At 50.3% G+C, this 21,837-nt stretch overlaps 13 protein-coding genes across 13 annotated transcripts; 4 read left to right on the top strand and 9 right to left on the bottom strand.

The window, feature by feature from the left end:
* Positions 1-94: 94 nt before the first annotated feature.
* Positions 95-1,134, bottom strand: QC761_0051000 (uncharacterized protein; the record flags this gene model as incomplete). Its single annotated transcript, XM_062872481.1, has 2 exons — positions 95-770; positions 912-1,134. The coding sequence occupies 2 exons, from the start codon at positions 1,132-1,134 to the stop codon at positions 637-639; spliced, it is 357 nt and encodes a 118-aa protein (XP_062733253.1). The 3' UTR covers positions 95-636.
* Positions 1,135-1,146: 12 nt separating this feature from the next.
* QC761_0050990 (uncharacterized protein) lies at positions 1,147-1,776 on the bottom strand (the record flags this gene model as incomplete). Its single annotated transcript, XM_062872480.1, has 4 exons — positions 1,147-1,394; positions 1,430-1,467; positions 1,541-1,598; positions 1,689-1,776. 4 exons carry the CDS (start codon positions 1,774-1,776, stop codon positions 1,147-1,149), a joined length of 432 nt encoding a protein of 143 aa, XP_062733252.1.
* Positions 1,777-2,304: 528 nt separating this feature from the next.
* QC761_0050980 (uncharacterized protein) lies at positions 2,305-3,135 on the bottom strand (the record flags this gene model as incomplete). The annotated part of the gene is made up of 2 exons (XM_062872479.1): positions 2,305-2,834; positions 2,892-3,135. 2 exons carry the CDS (start codon positions 3,133-3,135, stop codon positions 2,305-2,307), a joined length of 774 nt encoding a protein of 257 aa, XP_062733251.1.
* A 21-nt stretch (positions 3,136-3,156) lies between these two features.
* Positions 3,157-4,004, bottom strand: QC761_0050970 (uncharacterized protein; the record flags this gene model as incomplete). The annotated part of the gene is made up of 2 exons (XM_062872478.1): positions 3,157-3,574; positions 3,703-4,004. 2 exons carry the CDS (start codon positions 4,002-4,004, stop codon positions 3,157-3,159), a joined length of 720 nt encoding a protein of 239 aa, XP_062733250.1.
* A 186-nt stretch (positions 4,005-4,190) lies between these two features.
* QC761_0050960 (uncharacterized protein) lies at positions 4,191-4,880 on the bottom strand (the record flags this gene model as incomplete). Its single annotated transcript, XM_062872477.1, has 2 exons — positions 4,412-4,880; positions 4,191-4,352 (listed from the first exon to the last, which is right to left on the bottom strand). The coding sequence occupies exons 1-2, from the start codon at positions 4,541-4,543 to the stop codon at positions 4,191-4,193; spliced, it is 294 nt and encodes a 97-aa protein (XP_062733249.1). The 5' UTR covers positions 4,544-4,880.
* A 698-nt stretch (positions 4,881-5,578) lies between these two features.
* QC761_303275 (uncharacterized protein) lies at positions 5,579-6,165 on the bottom strand (the record flags this gene model as incomplete). The annotated part of the gene is made up of 3 exons (XM_062877476.1): positions 5,579-5,666; positions 5,736-6,047; positions 6,119-6,165. 3 exons carry the CDS (start codon positions 6,163-6,165, stop codon positions 5,579-5,581), a joined length of 447 nt encoding a protein of 148 aa, XP_062733248.1.
* Positions 6,166-6,870: 705 nt separating this feature from the next.
* QC761_303270 (uncharacterized protein) lies at positions 6,871-9,934 on the bottom strand. The gene is made up of 3 exons (XM_062877475.1): positions 9,229-9,934; positions 8,427-9,159; positions 6,871-8,349 (listed from the first exon to the last, which is right to left on the bottom strand). The coding sequence occupies exons 1-3, from the start codon at positions 9,584-9,586 to the stop codon at positions 7,113-7,115; spliced, it is 2,328 nt and encodes a 775-aa protein (XP_062733247.1). The 5' UTR covers positions 9,587-9,934; the 3' UTR covers positions 6,871-7,112.
* Positions 9,458-12,583, top strand: QC761_303260 (uncharacterized protein). Its single transcript, XM_062877474.1, has 3 exons — positions 9,458-9,566; positions 9,641-10,187; positions 10,253-12,583. Exons 2-3 carry the CDS (start codon positions 9,795-9,797, stop codon positions 11,666-11,668), a joined length of 1,809 nt encoding a protein of 602 aa, XP_062733246.1. The 5' UTR covers positions 9,458-9,566; positions 9,641-9,794; the 3' UTR covers positions 11,669-12,583.
* A 10-nt stretch (positions 12,584-12,593) lies between these two features.
* QC761_303255 (uncharacterized protein) lies at positions 12,594-13,869 on the bottom strand. The gene is made up of 2 exons (XM_062877473.1): positions 13,691-13,869; positions 12,594-13,629 (listed from the first exon to the last, which is right to left on the bottom strand). The coding sequence occupies exons 1-2, from the start codon at positions 13,837-13,839 to the stop codon at positions 13,299-13,301; spliced, it is 480 nt and encodes a 159-aa protein (XP_062733245.1). The 5' UTR covers positions 13,840-13,869; the 3' UTR covers positions 12,594-13,298.
* A 377-nt stretch (positions 13,870-14,246) lies between these two features.
* QC761_303250 (uncharacterized protein) lies at positions 14,247-17,270 on the bottom strand. The gene is made up of 3 exons (XM_062877472.1): positions 15,667-17,270; positions 14,787-15,601; positions 14,247-14,569 (listed from the first exon to the last, which is right to left on the bottom strand). Exons 1-3 carry the CDS (start codon positions 15,673-15,675, stop codon positions 14,563-14,565), a joined length of 831 nt encoding a protein of 276 aa, XP_062733243.1. The 5' UTR covers positions 15,676-17,270; the 3' UTR covers positions 14,247-14,562.
* QC761_303240 (uncharacterized protein) lies at positions 16,241-17,242 on the top strand (the record flags this gene model as incomplete). The annotated part of the gene is made up of 2 exons (XM_062877471.1): positions 16,241-16,642; positions 16,721-17,242. The coding sequence occupies exons 1-2, from the start codon at positions 16,352-16,354 to the stop codon at positions 17,240-17,242; spliced, it is 813 nt and encodes a 270-aa protein (XP_062733244.1). The 5' UTR covers positions 16,241-16,351.
* A 731-nt stretch (positions 17,271-18,001) lies between the features above and the next one.
* Positions 18,002-18,592, top strand: QC761_303230 (uncharacterized protein; the record flags this gene model as incomplete). Its single annotated transcript, XM_062877470.1, has 2 exons — positions 18,002-18,369; positions 18,583-18,592. 2 exons carry the CDS (start codon positions 18,002-18,004, stop codon positions 18,590-18,592), a joined length of 378 nt encoding a protein of 125 aa, XP_062733242.1.
* A 2,062-nt stretch (positions 18,593-20,654) lies between these two features.
* QC761_303220 (uncharacterized protein) lies at positions 20,655-21,728 on the top strand (the record flags this gene model as incomplete). Its single annotated transcript, XM_062877469.1, has 1 exon — positions 20,655-21,728. One exon carries the CDS (start codon positions 20,655-20,657, stop codon positions 21,726-21,728), a length of 1,074 nt encoding a protein of 357 aa, XP_062733241.1.
* Positions 21,729-21,837: the final 109 nt, after the last annotated feature.

Genomic DNA, 21,837 nt, shown 5'->3' with positions numbered 1-21,837 from the left:
CGCAATCACGTGACACCAAGCCTGTTGATTAACAGCCTCCTTCAATATCACCCCCTGACATGTTGGATACCCAAGTTCTATTGGAAAGATGTAGTCGTTATATGTCAGGATATAGTCACTATTCTATGTAATATAGTCTTTAAACCTTGCAGATAACTCGATTGGACTTTAGAGAACGCCAAAAAAAAAAAAACCACCTATATCCAACTCCTCGGTCAGACGCACTCATGCACGACTTCGAGGCCGATCAAGCGTAGAGGCATCATATGTCTCCTGTGCAGGCCTTCTTTCCAGATCCCTTGGGGTGCTTTGGGTGGTCATCAGTATGGGGATGTCATCTGGTCTGGCCAGAGGTAAAAAGTTCCATGATGTATTTGCTCGCCCGACCATTGAGTGTGAGTCATTGTCATGTGGTTGAGTCGACATGGATCTTCTGACAGTTTGGTCATATAGTCGTCTGGGAAATCCGCTAATGGATAAGTAACTTGGAGAAGTTTCGCCTGGTGTAGGCGCGCGAAGGCCAATGGGGAGGCGAACAGGGCCGGAGGAGGCTCTTTCAATCTCGACCTCGACCTCGAATTTTCAGCTTCTGCACATCTCGGTCCACATTTCTTGTCTGATGGCAATCTTTTTGGTTTACTCTTTACGCTGGCGGTAATCGGTCTGAACCAAGAAATGTGGCTCAAAATCGGGCGTGATACGGCTGAAAAACAGAGTGCCGAGGGATTTGGCATCATCGCTCCCGGGGTCGAATCTGCAGCGGATGGAACCTGTCGTGGACATATTAGTAGGTTTTCACTTGGAAATCACAACGTCCAGAAAAAAATGGCAAAGCTGTCATGATTTCAGCTTCCAGTCATGAAGCTTGTTTTCGTGGTGATATGGGAAACAATGGGACAGCCAACAAATACCTTTGCAAACACGGCCCTTGATCACAGGGCCTTCCCTCTCGAGGCAAAATGAGCTTGCAATCAGCCTATCAGCCGCGTCTCTCAGTTCAAGGCTCCCTCTGGAACTTAGACGAGTTGTTGTTTCCAACAGATCCAGTTGGTTAACCTTGTCTAGACCCGGTCTTATATCAAACATAACATTGAGTCTGATATAGCGTGCCCGGTCTTCGGGATTGTCGGTCATGGCGACATGCGCTTAGTGATCGTCCCAGGTCTTCTCACTGTTCAGTTGGCCCTGAACCATACCGAGGATGATGTTGACCAAGTTGCGAAACCCCCTTTTTGTTGGCTGGGGGACCTGAGTAGTTACAGCATCCTTACTGGTACCCAGACCAGTTCCGAGAGATAGCAGTACATCGGGCTGTTGATATTGGAAATTCTTCCATAGAATCTGACGCTCATGATGAGCAACCCAAGCGGGACAATTGTAATGCAAACCTTCATCTACGAAAGATTTCCCAGTATCAGGTTGAACATACGGCTTGAAGTAGAGAGGTCAGCCGATGTTGCCAACGCACTGTTGTGAGCAGGGCGACCAATAAATTAATCATTTGCGAAATAAGTGCAGATTGAGTGAAAGGGGGACTTACGCTTCCCGGACCTTTATCTCATTCTTGGGATTTGCCGAACACAGAATTTCGTAGTTCACTATGATCAGTTAGTACCGTAATTACCTGAGGTACCTAGCTGGGGTATGTTCCAGAAGGGAAGAGCAGGCAAAGAACGAATACCACATACGTCTAAACTTCTCGCGTTCGGGGCCGGTGACGTTGTAGTTGGTTAGCAGGATCGGCTTGTCAGACTTCCCTGATCGCAACTTTGACATGCGACCGAGGTCCCCTGTGTTTGCCACCAAATAGTAAAGAGTCCTCCCCGAAGACTCCCTGCACCCCTTCTTTAAGAGGTCTTGTCCTGTACCAGCTGCTTCACAGTTTTTTCAGTCTCCAGGGGGTGAACGCCTTCCCGCAGACGTCCTTGAAATCGCGTATGCACTCTGATACAGGAAGATTTTTTACGCCCAGGCCGAGAGAAACCATTCCTCCGGTGCTAAAGAGTTCACAGTTAGCTTCACAATGCCTGATGGTGGCAAGCTGAGAGCAATATGGACTTATCTGGTACCCACAATCAGATCAAAAAAGTTTTGCATGGGGATGTTGTTGAGGAGTTTCTGTAGTTCCTCCAGCATGATCAACTCAACAAGGCCCCGTACACCGCTTCTGATCAATGGAGATTGTCAGTGAGTGTACATGGAACAGGGCCATGAGAGGGTGTGATGTAAGACTTGCCCATCTAGATACAAAGCGCGTATTCCAGCACCCTCTGGCTTGAACCTAATCTGAACTGGATCCCTGTCTCAATTATGCGTGTGGCGGCGAAAGGGGCAATATCTGACGAGCATGATGTCCCGTTCTTTATGATCACCAAGGGCGCTAACACACTCGGTGCACAAAATATGCCCGCAAGGCAAGACATGCTCTGGAACGTTGTTGATGCAGCAAAAACAAGTCCCGTGGCTCACATTTTCCGAGTGGGAGAGCTTTGAGTTGTCGTCATAAACCCGCTCCAAGCGCTGAAGATGCTTACCCCAAGCATTGTCCTTTTTGCTTCCGGCACGTAGGAGCTCTTCCATCATCTTCTTCAGCTCTGCACCGATTCCATTAAACCACCCCTCGAACTGGTCGTCAGTGATGCTTTGCTGATATGGCCCCTTCTGAAATATTTTGCCATTCGAGGCCTGGTGACCCTTAACATGGGCAAATCGGACGTTGCAGCACGTATAGCCGTTGCATTCAAAGCCACAAGGTAGCCATTTGTCACAGAGCTCTTCAAAAGCCATTCTCGCTGGTTTGCGAAACGTGCTATTCAAGAGGTCCTTGATTGTCCCTGCAATATTTGTCAGTGAGTTACTAAATTACCTAACTCAGAGATCAAAATTCTCACCTGTGAGATTGTTCCGAGTGATAACAAGTGGCATCCAGGATGCGAGTAGGGACTTCACCTTCTTCAGGAGCTGGCGCTCGGTGTTGGGATATCCCATACTACTCATTCCGTTGCGAACGGCGAGTACAAGGTGTAGCATATGGCCCTGAGAGTCGTGAGGCATGGGGTTAAGTTGTAAGGCCTCCTTGACAAAGTCGAACGGCTTATCGAGGTTCTCTGAAAAGTGATCGTATGCGGCGTTCATGAATTGGTGGAGCTTTCCGCATTAAGCACCATACGTACGGATCTCTTCTCTGTGTACGAACTCGTGGCCCTGTCTAATTGTGTTGTAGAGTTTGCCGATTTGTTGATCGATCTGCATATATCGTCCTTTAGTTGGAATACGAACAACTGTAATGGACTGGTAAAAGCATTCGAGAAGCTCTTTTGCGGACTTCACACTGTGGCCGCTGAGCTTTAGCCCCCGAACAATTCTGATAAGTTCGGGAACCTGCGTGATATCTTGGTGAGCCGCTAGTAGCATATCTGCAGCGGTGCGAGGGTCCCATTGCTCCTCGTTGATGGCATTGTCGGTTCGGCTTAGTGTAATGATGAGATGAGGCAGAACTGGTTGATCAACAGCTTTCTCGATAGAGGAATACGCCCATTCCACCAAGTTCACCAGAACATCTGATTGAAATGTCCTACTTGGTATCAAGAAAAGCAGGTCAGTAGAAATCCACGTGGATATTGCATGAGTGATTTACCTAGGTTCCTGAACCACAAACACAATGACGTCCGAAAATTGTGTAAAGTATTCGAGGAAACAAACACTTCACAGCATACACTCTGGAGGAGGTTCTGGAGTCTTTGGCCCATCCGATCTTTCGCTGGAACTTTCGCCGTGCAGACCTTTCCACTGCTCTGATGTTCCTTGGCTCCTGGTACATTTTGGCCGCCACCTAGGCCTTCGTAGTCGGCAAGTAAGACGGGGTGTTTCTCATAATGAGTATCTGGGTTGGCATAAAGGTGGACGTCTCCAGAAGTCGATATGAGGTCGTCGGTTAGACCGTTCACGGGCGCAGGAAAGGATTCGGTGCCCCCAATTCTCGCTTGCAGGCGGCCGATGAGCATCTTGATGACTGTGCTCTTACTCTCACCTGCTGTTGTTAGCAATAAGTTTAGGAGAATCAGGACTGCATGTTCGATGTACCTGTTTTGCCAACAAAGGAGATCAACTGTGGATGACGATCTGACATGCTGAACCCATCACTTTCCAACATTATATCAATCAAGCGGTCTGAATAGTCGAGAAACGATTCATTGCTGCTCTTGTTCACACCAAAGCACATGGTTCCGCATCAGTATCGAATAATTCTGCTTGTTCTTCCTTAGTCCTCCCCTCGCCGAAGATACGTTCAAGACGTTCAACAACTGCCGGGTCAACCTTTCTGTGTGGACGGTTGTCAAAACCCCTAGCACCTGTTGAAACTAATCAGAAACGAGTGTGCTCACTCAACGGACCTATCTTGTCGGCGTACCAGGACCATGAGGGTGCTCTTTGTCCCAGTAGTCATCGCAAAAGGTATAATGCCCACATTGGACGCAAGTCCAGACTTTCTTGTTTGTGCGTTGGCAAGCAACACAGGACTCTGGGGCCTGAATTTGCTCATCAAAAGGCGGCTGTCCGTTTTCCAAGGTCTGAGAAACTGTCATTATTAAGTTGACAGCGTCAAATTGACCCCCCCGGGGGGGGAGGGGGGGTAGAGAAGTTGATGTGTGGTGAAAAGAGCTATGAACGCGAGAGTATGATCAACAGGCAGTGATCAAGCAAAGCCGTAAGATAAAAGGACAAGAAAGAGAATGCCACAGGGAGCCAGGAAGAAGAGCCGAGAGGAACGAGCCCCCCGTTAGAGAGGCTGGCATCATGTTCGCCAAGCCTCAAGCCAACACCTCCTGACAATTCCAAAACTGCATCTTCCAAAACTACAACACCACAGAAGGGCGATGGTGCTCACCCCGCATAGGGCTGAGCAATGACAACGTATCATTTGCCGACAATACTTTTGGGACGCCTGCAAGATAAGAATAATGATTTGAGTTGATCATTTGATCGATTCGAATGGTGAGGAAATTAGCTAAATCTGCATGATCCCGGTACCGGTGTGTTGTCCCAACTGAAGATTTAGATTGTGCTGTGTGTGGTGCACCTCTCGACCCCCTCTCAGACGCAGAGCCTCACGATGTGGTCAAAAAAAAAACAACAACAATAAGAGACCTCTAGACCCAGATAGTCTTATGCAAGTACCTGGTAGTTAACGAATTCCAAAGACGCTAGCTGTTCGGGGCTTTGCAAGTCCCTGAGAACAGGCCGTGTTGGTTAGGTGCAAACAGAAAGTGGTTATGGCTCAGGCTCTCCATCAAACGTAAGAACAACCGCAAGGACCTGGCCAAGTATCTTAGGTAATTTGGGATCCATACATCTGTGATCACAGCTCTTAGATATTTTCTGCATGCATGCGCCGTTGTGTTGCAAGCTGATGATGATAACAAGTGGATTATCCACAAGCTACATGTCACAGTACACCTAGGTATTTACGCCAAGGCAAGGTAAATAGAATAGTGATAAAGTAACATGACGTGTCTTTCTCACAGAAAGAAAATACATATAACACCAAAGGCCCCTCCCGTTCCGCTTTACAACTTCCTCAACTCCGACTCGTCATCCCATACAGACTCCTTAACGCCTGACAGAAAAGCCATGTTAGCAAATCCGCACTGAATAGGTACTTACAGCCGCCATAGAAACCACAAAAGAGAACCAGACACTCACAAATCACCGTCCCGTCCACAAGAGCAGAACACCCTCCCCAACCAGAAGTAAAGACATTAATCCTATCAAGCCCATCCTCCGAGACCCCAAAAGCAGAAGCGATATCCTCACAGGTGTCCCCGCCCTTCACGGTGTAAGTCTCGCACGACCCACCAGCGGGGGGCGGGGGTGATAGCTCAATGGTTGGCGGTGGGGGTACCGTCCGCCGGCGACTCGATGGTGGGGAGAGGCAGCAGACAGGTTCGGTGCAGCACATGCGCATGCCGACGTAGATGTTCCCACAGACGTTGGGGTTGAAGCGGTCAAAGTCGTATTGCGAGATGCGGCAACGTTGGGCTAGTTCACTTTGTGGGAGAGGTTTAGTGAGGCGAATTGATGTCAAAGAGGGGAATCCAGTTGAAAGTGGTAGACGTACAAGCAGCCTTCGCCGGGTTGGGCGTTGATGGATTGGCATTGGCCCATGTTGAGGTTTCAAGATAGTACACAAATAAAAGTCTGATCAGCTGACGAAGAGTTCAAAGAATTGGGTTTGAAAGGCGTTGTTTCGGGATCTTATACAGAGGATTCCATACACCGGCAACACCACGGGGGCAAGATACAAGGGTTGCGAGGTCTGGTTAGGGCGATGTGGTTGTTGGTTGTTGAATATCAACGCATTACACAAAGCCTAGTCACGAACATTTCCATATTAGGACATATGATGATTTCTGTAGCAATAGTCAGCTCCTATGTAACCTTGGAACAGGGGTGTGATGATGAGTTGGTTGTGCAACTAGCAACCAACAACATACCAACATCTGCAATGATTCTCATTAGCGAGTTTCAACTATCTTGAAATGTCGGTCAGGTCTTCCGTTGCCGCGATAATTCTGGGGCTGTGAAGGTAACTGAAAATGTTCAGATCAAAGATGGGGAGCTGTTGGTGGATGGTATCTGTCGGCTCCGCGAAGACCAAGAGCAGGGATTAAAAGGATTAAAAGGGGCATTGAGTGGAGCCAAAAATTCACCAAAACATACAACACCAGGGATTCCCCAGTGGTCACCCACCTGAGTACTAGTCTGGCGATCAGCTGTTTGACTCGGGCAGAGCGGACGGGATGCCGTATTTTCAGCTGTCTATGGTCGTATGTGATACTTTGGATAAGAATGTGCTGCTATTAAAGTTGGGGCTGATGGCCAATATTTCCGGCCTCGGCGGCTTCATGGTTGAAAATATGTACGAGGACATAATTTCACCGAGACCCGGATAGAGACGTAGTATTTACTGAGAAACACCAGCTTGACTGAACTCGATTGTTATTGGAGCTATAGTAGTGGCATCCTAGGTTTGCAGTTCGGTAACCCAGCTTCCGCAGCCCTTGAGCTGAGTACGATGGGCATCATATAGTACGCTGTCTAGCTCCAATATTTTACTGACCGCCACTCCGCGATTTACCTCGCCTGGAATTCTGTGGGTGGCTGGAGACTTGACGGGCCTTCCAACTTTCCAGCAACATTTGCCACGTCTCGATGTCTGTAGTAGATTCTTCTCCTCGGATGTTCCGCTGTATGCGAATATAGTCTTCCAGCAACTGGATTGCTTCATCGTAGCGGTCCATGGCGTGCCAAATCAATGCCAGATTGTACATATTGACCAGAGTTTCCGTGTGATCCGGTCCAGACGCCCTCTTTCGCAGTTCGAAGGCTTGGAGGGCGAAATGCTCCGCCTCTGTGTACCTCTTGTCGTCCAGTAATGTGTATGATAGCTTGGCCATACAGTACATAGTGCTGGGATCTTCTTCTCCAAGGTTCTCCATGTATATCCTCAGCTCTTTGTTTTGTGCGTCAGCGGCAAGCGATAATCGATCCAGGTCCGTGTAAATCTCTCCTAGTACAGATAGGAAATCTGCCGCGCTGAGATCATCCTCTCCATGCACTCTTTTTGCCGCCTCAAGCCCTTGTAGTGCCAGAGATTCCGATTCGTGTTTGGTGTCATGGGTACGACGATATACCTCAGCGAGCGTGTACATTCTGAAGAGTGTCTGGCGATGGTCCTCCCCTAGCGCCTGTTTACTCATTTCAAACGTTTTCAACGCCAACAGCTCGGCAACCGAGTACTCTTCACTGTCAGTCAACTCCCATACCAACCTGGTCATACTCTTCAAAGTGTCAGGGTGGTCGATTCCAAGAAGCCTCATATCTGCTTCCACTTTCTGCACTGGCTGCAACCGTAAGATCGCGCTCTGGTCAAGGAGCCTAGGCGATATCAATGGTATTGATTCCATCCCTTTTAGCGGTGGTATCGCCTCCAGTGCAATCTGCTGCAAATGCCTTCCCAGATGCTGGCAAAAGCTCGTGCTGTCCCTCTCCGTCTCTTGCGTTGTATATTCGTCACACAATGGGCAGGATCTAGTAGAGGAGTCTCTTTTTGTTTGAACCATGGCCAAAATATTGCTGGTTTTCAGGTTTTGGGATTGGTGCTTGGTGTTAAGGTGCTGCATCAGAGTCGATCGAGACAGAAACCTTACGTGACAGGGCTGACACTTCCAGGTGCTTCTGTGAAACTCAAGTTCGTGGCTAAACCACTCGCGTCGACTTGCAAACAGACCCGATCCGCATTGCTGGGACGTACAGACGTAAAGTTTGAGGTCCTCAGACACGTGCTGCCTAAACAGACAATTCCAAATTAGCACCCAGTCGTAGAAATAAAAGACTGCAAGCCTGCTGTCAAACAATCAACATACCTCCATTCGGACCGTGTGCCAATTGATTTGATGACACCACAGAACGGACACTGAAAAGGTTTGCCGAACTGAAGAGGGATCCCATCAATGACAAATGTGGTCAAGTCTGCTACCTCCAGCTCACCATTGTCTTCCTCGAAGACAACCCGTTCGGTCCCAGTGTCCGTATTATACGTAAGAGTTGTATCCTTTTCGGTTGCAGATGTGTTGATTGCCGTGCTCTCCTTTGCGGTCATAGACGGGGCTGGAGACTTTGACTTTGACTCGTTGCCTGATAACAACGTAGGTAGGCTCCTCAGCTCCAGTTGAGGGGTGATTTCTGGCGTATGTCGGTCTTTCGTTTTGCTCTTCCTAAGAATTAACGCGCGCCGGAATAAAAGGGCCTGTCCAAGTGTCTTGCAAAGCCGAGGCTGTTGAGATAGCTTCGGATATTTTCTTTGGAGGCGGCACATGTGATAATCATAGATGAAATCGTCTCCTGGTGCCGGAACAGGTATTGTAGCTAGACTGCTGTTTTCATGACGAATTTCGCGTCGCAACAAGGAGGCCAGCTTGAACAAACGGTCTATATGAGACCGAATACTGAGAAAAAGTTCATCAACTCGAGTTGTTGGCGAGGAAAGAAACGCAACGAGTTCTGCGTTCTCTGGGTCTGCTTGCTCGTCATCTCCCAGCAGAGACATGAGATCATCTTCTTGACTGCCGGGCTGCTCTTCGGAAAATATCGATCCAACTAATGTGAGTAGATGAAGGGCAGGAGTTAGAAGCTGAAACGTCCATCTTGGAGAGGGAGCATCCATACCGTCGTTCAGGGCACTGTTAAGATTTAGGAGGGTATCGTAGATGGCATTGTGAGCATCCTGTTTCCGTTCATCTGTCGAGTTCCAAAGTAGCTCGTCTTGTAACCCCTCCAGATCCTGTCTCCAGACACTGAAGCGGCCCTGGGCATCGTGTGCTGTGATGGTATGCTGGTGATCTCGCGGAAGGATTTGAATTACGTGTTCGAAATTTGCCCAACATTGCCTCGCTGAGTTAAACAAAAGTTCGGGGTCAACGTACTCTGATATTTGTGACATGTTCAAGGGGCTTCTTTGGTACTTTAACAGGGTTGAAAATCGACACAGATGATATGAAACACTGGTGAAGATGACCTTCGACATCGGCAAGCCCCCGCAAGGTGCTGACGCTTACCCCTCTTCGATTGGGGCGCGTAGTATTTGCACCGATGTGCATGACCGGAACACACCCCTCCACAATAAAGCTGTCGTCGAAGATTGAAAGGAGAAAGGTTGGGAGGTATCCGGAGGGAACTTGAAATGCGCCTTTATAATTTCGTCAAGCTATCGGAGCCCGTCAACCTTAGTCCACATGTCTGGCCTCGAAGTGGCCGGTGTCGTCCTCGGCACTTTTCCACTCGTCATCGACGGTGGGAAGCTAGTGCGGGGTTATCTTCAGATGACAAAGTTCTGGTGGAAGTTTTCATCACAATTCCCCGACTTTATCTCTGCCGTCGAAGATGAATTCATTGCATTTCGACAGAACGTGGAGCTTCTCTTACGACCTTTGGCCTTGGATGCCGCCACAGAGTCAGACCTCTTGAACAACGCGCATTCGAGAGGATGGCACGATTCAAAGCTCCGATCGATGTTGAAGGCTCGACTTGGCAGAGAAAAGTTGGTGTGGTTCATGGAAAAGCTTCGCCGTCTGAACCAAATTCTGGAAGAGATTTGTACTCTGTTGATGCCCATACAAGACGGAAAGGTACGTTAGGAATGGTCACGTTCAGCGAGGACCATGTTGAATTCTGACACAATGTTCACCTCTAGATTCACATCCCACGTTCGGGGACTGTTGATTTTGCAATTCTGAGACTGGCTGTTAGCTTCACAAAAAAGCGGGATCTGATGAAAGAAGTAACCACGATAAACACACAAATCAGCCGATTTCTCGAGGCGGACCTTCGTATAGCGCAAGCCACATTGCTTGCGCCAGCTATCATGGGCAAGGAGGAGTGGAAGGCATGCCTAGCTGCCACGGCTCGTTATCTTGACATGCAGTCTAAGACGGCTCAGCTGTACAGGGCTTTTCGACCTGAAAGTTGGCTTTGCAGGTGTCAAACTCTTCATCCGTGTGGGATAGCTACGGTCTGGTTTGATCACCACGCAAAACAGCCAGGAAGGGGGGCTATCAACCTGTTTCTGGGTTCAAATGAGCCACCAAACATGCCTGTGGAAGTAGGCGTCGAAGTCTCTGCTGGAGTGGACTCTACCTGTGACGGGAGCGGCAATGCTGAGCCCTTATTCGATCAGGTGGCAGACCTAACCGCTCGTATACGGCTGGATGCCGGGTTCGAGATGCATGTCAAGGCAGGGAAACAGCAGAATTCTACGGTGCTCGCACTCTCGAGCTTCCAAACCGCGGTAAATCCACGTCAATCCATCATAGACCCCATCTGGATGCCTAGGAAAACGGCAAAGCTCGCAAAACCAGATTCGGCACAACGCCATACAGTACCCAAACTTCCTGAGGCAGCATCGCCTGTCCCAAAGAAGCTCCGAGTTGGTTGCAACCTCCTGAAAAATCCCATATCTGTGCTGGAGCAACATGGAGACACCATTCACTATGAGGACAACACAATCATTCTAAGTGCTAAACGACAACATCCAAGTGAGACAGGGTCCTCGTTAAAGTCAAGTATACAAACACTAGTGGACTTTCGCAAGTCAGCCTCCCTTCTTCTCAGCGAGCGTATTCGCATAGGCATCAAGCTTGCCTACACCATTCTCGGACTGGGAACATCCGCCTGGATTCCCCAAGCCTGGGATGATCGCGATGTCCAGGTTGTCAGAAATACACCCACCACGGTTTACTTCCACCACACTTCTATCCGCTCGGCACTGGAGCGACAAGTGGCCAACGCCAGAGAACACGCACAGATGACTATTTTCACACTTGGAACGACTCTCCTCCAGCTCCTCTTTCAGGAACGCATCGAAGACCAACCCTACTACAAAGCTCATTGTAACTCCGATGGGTCGGCGAATGATTGGACACATTGGCGGGCGGCGCAGGAGTGGCAGGAGGAGGTGGAAATGACACATGGGCCGGAGCTGGCGGATGTCATTGCGAGGTGTGTTGGTGTCAACTTTGTCGACATACCAGATCTGGGGAAAGCCGAGTTCGTTCAAGAGGTGTTGATCTCTGTGATCGAACCGTTGGAGAAGTACGTTAAGCATTTTTGAGATGGGTGTGTGAGCTTCGATGGGCCGCTGAGCTGTCGATGCCACCTACAACTTCATGTAGACATTGACTAGCTACCTGGTAGCTACCTACCTGAACCCACAAAAGAATGGATCCGAGACCAACCTCTGCCAAGCCACCCCACCCATCACCATGCTCCTCAACCAGTCCAACCAGCATCTTTCCATACACCAAACCCTCAGCAACCAAAAGCGGACAGGACCAAGTACCCCCAAAACTCAAGATTCACTATCGGCGCTCACCTTGTTCATCTCCTCCACCAGGGAGATATTGAGCATCAGTCATGTTGCAAGGCATAACGTGACCTTGGTAAAACGCTCCATAAAATGAATCTTTGGAATGGGGTCAAGAGACAGCAGGAAGCACCAACAGCCATTCATGAACAGGCTGAGCTAAGGTAGCAAATATAGTGTGGAAAACTGTAGGAGCAATGTTGCCGGACTTGAAACAGTGATCAAGTCAGGCGGAGTTCATCTGAGAGGGAAAAGTTCACATTGTTGAACTATTAAATGATGAGATCTATCCGATGGCTTTGACATTGGTATCAATCACACTTATTGGGAATCAAATGCATGGATAATAAAGATAGAAATTAGGTAGTCAGTGACTTGCAACTCATACCTGGTACCTACATACCTGTGTTTCATATTTGCTCAGTGCCCGTTATGTCAATTTCTCGTCCCCTGGCCTTCGTCCCGGCTCAGGACACAATTTATCCCAACGTTTAGATAATTCCATCCCAACATGTAAACCGCTTGATCATAACTTACGGCATTGTTATTAATTAAGTGGTTAGCTAGGATAGAGTCGCTTGTTAGCGGGGATAAAGTCGCTGGCTAGCTGGGATAAAGTCACTGGGTAGCTGGGGACAGGATCGATAGTTAGCTCGGATAAAGTCGTTGTCTAGCTGGGATAAAATAAGTGCAAGTGATCCTAGGGTGTTGATGTACCTGGATTGAACATAAGACTCAGGTAAGAAACTTCAAATTATGTATCTGGCCTCCTGCTATCCAGCACATTCACATCAAGGCACTGGCAACCAAAGGCTCTCCCATGCAAATATACCACCAAACTGTCTGTCTAGCCCACACCCTTCACAAGCAGTTTTAACCGCGCCTAGATGGGTATTTAGGATCAAGTATCAGTAGGTAGCTCGATCCATACTGTCTTTGATAATGAGGACGTACCGGTCTTGCCAACAAATGAAACCAGATGTGGGAAGTGATCAGCGGTATTGTGGTCGTTACTCTCCAGTATGCTGAAGTCGGTCAAGCGATCTCTGTAGTTGAACGTCAACCCATCGCTACCCTGATCTATGCCGAACCACTTGTTCTTCGCATCTATGGCAAACTCTTCCGTCTAGGTCCTCAACCTCCTTGTTGCGGAAGATATATTCGAGGCGCTTGGCCACACCCAAGACTGACCTTTTCGTGGGGACGGCCGCCGATGCCCATAACGCGGGGCTTGTGAGGACGTTCTTTTCCCCAGCAATCATCGCAGAAGTTGAAACCGCACTGGATGCAAGTCCATACTCTCTTCGTGGTGCTTTCGCAGGCAAAGCAGCTTGGTGGCTCGGTCGGGTCGGTGATCGCAGCGGTCTCGGGCTCGGTGCTATCGGCCTGCGGAGAGTTGGGCATTGTTGCAAGAGTATGAGGCAATCGGGAACGTCAAATTGGCAGCGAGTGGTAGAGCTCTTCGTGAGCGTGCAGTGAGAAGGTCGGAGTGGAAGAAGCGCGAAGTGGCTCGAGAATCGAGATACCCGTGGCAGCTCTGTTGCAGCAGGGAAAAACTGGCACGGCGAAGCTCAACCAAAAGGGGTGGCCTCTTGGCCACGTTGGCAAATGTCACGCGCAGAAATGGGACACCACCGTGTCCTTCAGGTATGAGAATAGAATGCAATCCGATGAAGATGACGGAACGTGCTTGCCAGTGTGCACTGAGACTGCGCCAGATGTTAGATACCGCAATTTTGGTGTCAACCGGGAAACAGCAACTTAACTTACTGATCAGACGAATTCGAGCAAAAGAGAGCCGGCCTTGAAAGCGGAGTGAAGCTATCACCATCCCAAGGCTGCGGAGCGCCGAAAGGCCTCCATCTCCATTCCACTGCAGCAGCGCACGCTGCAAAGAAGGCAGCCGGCAACCATGACATGTCATATGCACCAAGCTGACACGAGTGGAGATTTTGCCTGCTGACCATGGGTATTCTCATGGTTTACGTTTACAAGATACGCAGTTCGATATAGTTGCACGTTTGATGGCAGCGTTACACAAAGTCACCATCGACTTCCTTTCCTTGTCAATGTTCGCGACTTGGCACTGGACCCGACAGCCCGGAACAACTGGGGTTCGGCAATCTACTGGATATTAAACCATCTTTGTTTGTCTAACCTCCCGCTGGTCGAGGAACAAAGACACCCAAACGCTCGGTAGTGGTGGCCATAGCTTGATGCGGGTTGCCGACGACCACTCTACCTTCAGCAGCTCTATGGCTACCTACTCTTCACCAACCCAACCCCCCTGTAGGACAAAAATAACAACCACAGAGCTGTGGACAGCTAGAGCGCAAGAAATATTACAACATAAATAGAGTACATACTAACACAAAATTACAATACAGTTTAAAGCCACACAAGATAAGACAAAGGAAACGCTAGGTCTAGACCACGGTAGACAAAATTCGAGACATCTCCTTTTCTACCCCCATCATCTGCATATTATATCAGCCCTTGACAACATAGGTATTGCACCTCCCAACGCCTGATCATGGAAAGAAGAAAAGTGCAATTTATCCGTCCCTGTAGTGATAACAACGCGTTGTCGTGGTTAGCCGATCTTGCTCTCTTTTCTCTTGATGACGTGAAACTGAATAGCCCTAATTGCTGTGACAAAATCCCCGAGAAAATCGGTGTGTATGAGCCTTCATTGCCTTGTTCATCCGTGATAGTGAAAGAGAGAAAGTGTTAGATGAGTTGGTCGGCATGGTATCGCTCACGCGGAAGCCACTGAGCCAATGCGCGATGATGACACAAAGCCAGGACCATGAATCAGGGGAAGCCACAAAAGAAGAAGGGTAGAAAAGATGAAAAGTAAACATACAGCAAAGCAAGCGTCAAATCACCATGGATATGCGCCTTGAGCTCAATCTCAATCTCCAGATTGAGGTCTAGTCTGAGCCTCAATGGGTTCTTGCCGCCACCATCACCACCGCCCTGCTGCTGCTGCTGCATCATCATTTGCTGCTGCTGCTGCTGCTGACGGTACAGCGCCTGTTGCTGCTCACGGTAAGATGGCTCGTTCTTCCCCCTGCGGCGAGGGCGGTCGACCTGTCTGTTGTCGACATCAGACTCGACCTGTCGTTGCTTCTTCTTCTTTTGGTCGCGCATCCACTTAGGCTGGGGCTTCTCATCGTCCTTGGGGGTGGGAGGCTGGGAGGAAGAGGGTGTGCTGCTGCGGTCGTCGACGACGGAGGCGGGCTTGCCCCTCTTGGTGGTGTTGCTCTTTTGTCGCTGGGGTTGGGGTGGAGGGATGACTTCCTCGTCTTCTTCTTCCTCGTCTTCTTCAGAGGCAGCGTCCTCATCATCTTGCTCTTCGTCGTCGTAAGCCTGCTCCTCTTCCTCTGCTCCCTCCTCGTCGTACGGCTCTTCGCCTTCCTGGTCCTCGTCTTCTTGGTAGTCGTCACCTAGAACTCCCGCGTTCTCCTCATCTGGGTTCTCCTCGTCGTAGTCTTCATTGTCGAGGGGCTTGTCTCCAGGTGAGTTGTCGGTCTCAGCACGGCCAGCTTCCGTGGGCTTGTTGTCCTCGGGCTTGTTATCACCAACTGTGGAGGTCTGAGGCAGGTTGCTAGCCTCGGGCTGCCCGGTCTTGGTCTCATCCTCCTTCTTGGGGAACTCCTCGTTGGGCTTTGGAGTCTGCTTTTTCTTGTTACGATTCTTCATTCTCTGAGATGGCATGGTGAGTGAACAGAGAAAGAACTTACCGACGACATGGCGACAGGCTGGTTTTCTTTTAGGTCAATGTGTTGCTTCTGGTGGAGATAGATGCTGGGATCACGCTGGAACAAAACAAAAAGCTAGCTGCAAAGTTTAGACGGGAAGAGTAGGTATCACTTGTGGTGCCTAGTGGTGATGAGGTTTAAAGAGATTCTTTGAACCAAGGCCGTTCCAAGGATCGACCAAGGGTCCAGTGAGACCCCTTATGCATCATAGCTTCGGGAAACGACCAAAAATCATGATTTTGGGGCTCTTCGGCTTCTCACCAGACCACGGCTTCGTGAATCTGGTGCCGGGTGACGACATAGGGGGGTGGGCCGAACAAGTTTCTTTGGGTGCGCAAAAAAAAGGCATGATGGATGCAACCTGGAGGGCATCGTTTCGAGGCCTGTGACGTCAATGCTGCATGAGAGCTGTTTAGCCGCTGCAGTAATGGGAGGCTGAGGAGGAATCAAGCTTTTCAGGGTACCGGGATTAGCCAACTTCGGTTGCATAGGATGGCATTGTACCGCCAAGAAGAGGAGAGAGGAGGGGTGAACGCAAGAACAGCCTCGTCCGTACTAACGGCCGGCCGGAGAGACGGTGGGTGGTAGGGTCTTGGAACTATATGACGAAGCTGTGTTCAACCTTCCACCGGGAAGATGAAGCTGACGAGTATGAGATATTGTTTGAATGAGACTGAATCACACACCAGACGACATCACACAGACTCGGATACTCTGGCGCCATTGCTACCCTCCTCCTAAGCACCCAATACGACGAATATCGACTACCGAGACGATGGTCGTGGGCTTGCTTGTCATAGCGGGGATTCCCACGACGATAGGAGTCTGCGAAGCCCTGAGCGCGCAGAAGAAGGCCAATGAAGCGGCAAAAGAGAAGGCCAAGTTCCGTATGACGGTCACCGTTTCTCTCGACGAGGATGGCCCGGTTGAGTGTTGGTGCGTTTTGAAGAACGGCATGGTGAGTCTTGTTTGGGAAAACCCAGATGACATCAACAAACCGGAAGAAACTCCGTTCGGCTGACATTCTCTTTGGCAGTTGTGGATCGACCACCCGTCCTTTCCTGTGCCTGGCCACAAGTTCTTTGGGTACTACTTCCCATACCCGTCCGAGGAGCAGCACTTGGGCATGGTGAGCACCATCGCCGACGACCCGCCCATGCTGAACTGGATCTATGTCGATAAAGACACCAACTTGGTGCGCCACGGAGGGCGGCAGGCTACGCTGGGACACACCATCGGGCCATGGTTCTGGACCAGTGATGAGAAGTGGCTGACGCTGGAAGGTGACGCGGCCCGCTTTGTGGCGGTTCAGATGGAAAACAAGAAATGGGCCATCGCTTTGGATCGCGATGGGTGTTTTTCGGAGGAGGATGTGAGTGAAAGCGAGGACGAGGGTGAGAGTGAGGATGAGAGCGAAACGGAGGGAGACAAAGAGGAGCTATGGCCGGAAGGGGGCGTGTTGAACAGACACCGTTCGCGCCAGTGGGTCCCTGTGTTGCTTCGCCGGCAGCTGCAGTTGGGAATGGAGAGCCGATATGTCAAGGGCGCGAATGGGTAGGCGAAGCGTGGAGGATGGGGAGGGGGTGTGTGCGTGAGAGTGACGTTGACATGAGCGATCGCGGGGGGGGGATCATGTGAAGCTGGACTTGTCTTGTTGGATGATGGTGTTTGTGGGTGAGGTGTGAATGCATGTTTCATGTGGGCCGGGATGATGTGCCCTGGGGGGGTGTCCCTTGGGGTGTCATTGGCCTCGGGTGTTGAGTGCTGCACAGTGCATCAGGGGGCGGGTTGGCGTTCTCGGCGCTGTAAATTTAGTGAGCTTTTCTCTTTATGCAGCTAAACAGGGGCTAGATTAACACACCCCCATTTTGTGTTGATCCATCCTCGCTTGCCTAGAACACGAGCATGGTGCTACCCCCCGTGATCATTGGACAGAGACAGTCATACTTTGTGCTGAGTGACTACTGTACCTTATGGTGTAAGGCCGTCGGCTAGCCGTGGTGTGCTGTAGCGGCTGTGGTGTAGGGCCTGGTGTAGGGCCCTGGTGTCGGAGATTTTCTGCTGGACTCGTCAGAATGAGGGCTCCTCCTGTCGAGGCCGATGACTTCATTGCTCATCCGTCCGATAGAATCCTGTTTTGGACACGAAGGGTTCTGGAGATGTCTGCCGTTTATAAGTGCCCATCTCGGAGTCCCTAGGACCCTTAAGATGCATCTCATCGTTCAACTTCTCTAGAAAGCAACCTGATCAGCAAGACCCTGAACCCATCTCTTCCCACAACACCTCACGGCTACTCCCACCACAACAAACACCCACAATGTCTTCCCGAAGCGGCTCAGAGACCAAGAAGCCCAAGCGCCAGCCAAAGCCCCAGGTCTACGAGTCTGAGGGTGAGGAGTCTGAGGACTATGCTCCTCCCCCACGGAGACGCGGAAAGCGCCAGCAACAGCAGGGCGGCGGTGGTCCCCTTGACAGCCTTGCCCTCGACAGCGTCGGACAAACAGCAGGCGGCCTTGTCAACGGCGCAACCGGTGTGCTAGGTGGTGTAGCTGGCGGCGCCGTCAACCAACAAGGCGGTGGTGGCGGCGGCAAGAGCGACACTTTGAGGCTTCGTCTTGACCTCAACCTCGACATTGAGATTACTCTCAAGGCAAAGATCCATGGCGATCTTGAGCTTGCTCTCTTGTAAGTTACCCTTTTCTTTTATCTTCATTTTACCCATCCCTATTCTTACCCCTTCCCCTTCCCCTCTCCCCCCCCCCTGGTCAAGTGAACGGCGCACGCGACAACCACGGCGACTGCGATTTGGTTAGCTTCGAGGGTCGGATGCATCGCCTTCTTGTTTACTTCATCTCTCTTTCCGTCATGTTTCTTACCTAAGGCTAAAGGTCCATGTAGAGAGACATAAGCAAGACACGCCCTCCCATGTGGAGGACGATCAGCAGGCTGTTTGCCTAGACAGATGCTCGATGAGATGACCATGATGGTGGATGATGCGCCTCCGCTTGATAGCACACTGTTACACGTCAACTGCAAGACAGAGAGACATGGGGCTAATTCCTTAGGAACTGAAGCAACTAAACTTTCCGGTTCCAAGCTCTCGTGAGCTTTTTCTCATCTCGTGTGCATTTCAGGGCTGGGTGAGGGTATCTCATGTCGGGCGGCGAATGGAGTAGTTTTGTTAATGATGGGTTTTTTTCTGGTCTTTGGTCTTTTGTATACTATCTTTATCCTAATAATTGTATTAGATATGCTTCGGGATACTGTTGTGGTTGTTGTTCTATTTTGCTGTATTTTGTCTGTGTGAAGTTTAGCGAAGCTTTTGCCTAGTATGGCGCCGATAGCATGGCCAGTGCTTAATGGCACGTTACACAGGGCCCCGGATCGATTTCAGCGGGCAGGTTCCACTGTACCACAGTTGACCCGTGCTTTTCCAGCGGGCGCTCGCAGCTGTCACGCAGCGGGATGCCAGGAACCTGGGAGAAAACAATTTACAGTGCATCAACCGCTGCATCACAAATTGCACCTCTGCTGTAAAACAACCTCGAGATTTTCTTTTGTTGATGACAATCATGATATCTGGTGAGGCCATTTTACAACGTCCGGACAACGAGGAATCGGAATTCCAATGAAGAACAATTGCCTGACAACGGCCTGCCGTCGGATCTTCGAGCACCTACCTTAGCATGCAGCTGCTGTACCTCGGTGGCGCGTTTCGGGATCGCTCAAGGTCATGACGCACGACGGCCACTTCTGCATTTTTCCCGAGTTACCTATCATACCGCTTCTACGATATATGGACGGACTGAGGTTCGACTCAGACATATAATATCCTCCGTGTAATGGCCTGTTGTTACAACTCCATGCGGCACAGGTCATCCTCAGCAATAATATCGTTGTTATGCCGGCACCAGGAACGACTGCAACTCTACCACGGCGCAGCCGTCAGACTTGCTGGCCTTCCGAGATCTCGAGTCACTTCCCAGGCGGCCCGATTCGGCCTCGGCTGTGATGCCATTGTAGCATCATACGGGGTTCGACATGGCTAAGACCGATATATGCTGGTTATCCGTTCATGATCTTCAGGAATACCACGATTTATCAACCGCTAACAACGCATAAAGCTGCATGCCAAAGGAGCCAGCACCTTGTTGACCTCGCTTCCATGCCTTGCCTCGCTTGCTTCAGAGCAGGCAGTGGTGCAGAAACCGGTTTTCAGCAAGCACCGGCCGACGAATCGTATGGCGGCTGCAGTTCTCCAGTCCGTGGATGATGTTTCAGCTCGGCCCGTCTATTGTTCTGCTCGAATGTCTCAGTCTCGCTCGATTTCGAAGAACACTAGAATTCTGATTCGTCCAGTGACAGGGCTTGAGATATTCTGGTCCGAAGCTAACCAGGCAGTTCAACGTTTTCATCAGCACTGATCTCAACGGTTCGCTAACTGATCCTCGGGACAATGCCAAGCCCACCATATGCAGCCACATCCCAGCACGAAAAACCACCTCACTGGACATCAAAAGCCCAGCACAATGTACTGCTTTGTCTTGGGCAAAGACTCGCAATTTGACTACCAACCTGACGATGTGCATAGGCTATCCTAATAAGCTTAGCAAGCGCAGAGGTGCAATCGGCTAACGCCGTCTTCTCGCTCGTGTCACCCAACCCAGCTCCATGTTGGTCTCGACTCTGCCAGGGTTGAGTCGAGACCCTTGCAGCCTCGAAGCTCGCAATATTCAACCCTGGTCCGATGACGTCACTCACCCCCTCCTTTCCTACTTCACGCCCTCAACACACACCCAACAGCCTTCACGCACGTCGACCAGTCGAATGCTCTGGAACCGGCCTAAACTGGTGTTTCAGGCTTTCAGCCCCAAGACCCTTTGCATTTCTCTGCGGAGACTGGAGTCCGATCGGATACTAGCAACTCTCAACTGCAGATTCCACCTAGGTTGATCATCACCACAAGAATCATGACACCCAAACAATTCACTCAGGCATCTCAACTGCCAAGGTCTCGTCGGCAGTCACAGGATGACATTGTGGAGGTTGGGCATGAAGACGAGAGCGACATCGAAGTTGAGGACATTACCGACCAGCCGGAGCCAGAGACACAGGAAAAAAGGGATCTCCCAGACAGATCGAAAAGTAGGAGCCCAGCATATGTTGCCCCTATTCCCAAGATTGGCAGCATTCCAGAGGTTTCGCCTGGAATCTCCTTATCACCTGAGCGACCAAAATTGCCGCCTTATGTGGGGTCTATTCTGATGGGCAAGACAGTTGATGAGTATGGGGACATTGTAGACGACCAGACGGGGCAGGTGCTCGCCCGTGCCGGCGGTGACCTCCCCGAGATTATTGGGCGCAAAGTCTCCAACAGGGACGGCGACATACTGGGAGACAACGGGGAACTTTTGGGTTATGTCGCCGACATTGAGATCGAAAGGAAACCCAGCACGAGCCCACATTCACCACGGACCGAGTCCCAACCTCGCAGCTTACTGGACATGATGCGCAAGGCCAATGCTTCCTTGATGGTTGACCACCTGGGCAATATTCTGGATGCGTCTGGTAATGTTGTGGGGAAGTTCCTTGACAACAACAACCCGCTTCACCGCAAGGAGAAAGAACAACAAGAACTTCGAGAGCGCATTCAGCAGCAAGCGGAGGCTGGGCCGTCATCATTGAGGAAAAAGAAGCAGGGGAAGAAGTCTGAGAAGGAAGACAAAGAGAGAGGTCAGGAGGATGGTGTGGCAGACGAGCAAGAAGAGCATCCGTCACCGCCGCCAAAATCTCCCAAGAGAGAGCAGCAGAAGCAGTCTCGGGCAAAAGAGCAAGAGCAGGAGCCGGATCAGCCGAGACAACCCAGACGAACGGAGGAAGAGAGAAGACAGAACGCGGAATCCTGGAGAAAGGAGAACCCCAGTGACAGCCCGTCCGATATCTTCCTGGACGTGAAGTCAACAAAGGAAGGAATTCAACTTACCATTCGGATTCCTACCGTGTTTGGTAGTCAGCAGATCAAGCCTAACATCTCGTTTTCTTGATGGATCGGGATCAATTTTGCCGTCAGAGGCGTTGGTATATGCACTTGGGATGATGTAATGAAAGGAATGATAGGGATTAAATTCCGGGGTTATGGTGCCAAACTTATGT

The sequence above is a fragment of the Podospora bellae-mahoneyi genome, chromosome 3, assembly GCF_035222275.1.
Source record: "Podospora bellae-mahoneyi strain CBS 112042 chromosome 3, whole genome shotgun sequence".
In the NCBI taxonomy this organism is placed as follows: domain Eukaryota; kingdom Fungi; phylum Ascomycota; class Sordariomycetes; order Sordariales; family Podosporaceae; genus Podospora; species Podospora bellae-mahoneyi.
Note: the sequence above shows the minus strand (reverse complement) of the source record. Positions and strands in the feature narration are given on the sequence as shown.

What these genes read in the sequence shown, in the direction of transcription:
- QC761_303270 (XM_062877475.1), bottom strand. Translation starts at nt 9,586, where the DNA reads ATGTCGAAGGTCATCTTCACCAGTGTTTCATATCATCTGTGTCGATTT. An exon ending in TAACAGTGCCCTGAACGACG is followed by an intron (nt 9,160 to 9,228) that starts GTATGGATGCTC and finishes TACTCACATTAG; the next exon opens with TTGGATCGATATTTTCCGAA. An exon ending in GGCACACGGTCCGAATGGAG is followed by an intron (nt 8,350 to 8,426) that starts GTATGTTGATTG and finishes TTGTCTGTTTAG; the next exon opens with GCAGCACGTGTCTGAGGACC.
- QC761_303260 (XM_062877474.1), top strand. Translation starts at nt 9,795, where the DNA reads ATGTCTGGCCTCGAAGTGGCCGGTGTCGTCCTCGGCACTTTTCCACTC. An exon ending in TGCCCATACAAGACGGAAAG is followed by an intron (nt 10,188 to 10,252) that starts GTACGTTAGGAA and finishes GTTCACCTCTAG; the next exon opens with ATTCACATCCCACGTTCGGG.
- QC761_303255 (XM_062877473.1), bottom strand. Translation starts at nt 13,839, where the DNA reads ATGTCATGGTTGCCGGCTGCCTTCTTTGCAGCGTGCGCTGCTGCAGTG. An exon ending in TGCTCGAATTCGTCTGATCA is followed by an intron (nt 13,630 to 13,690) that starts GTAAGTTAAGTT and finishes CATCTGGCGCAG; the next exon opens with TCTCAGTGCACACTGGCAAG.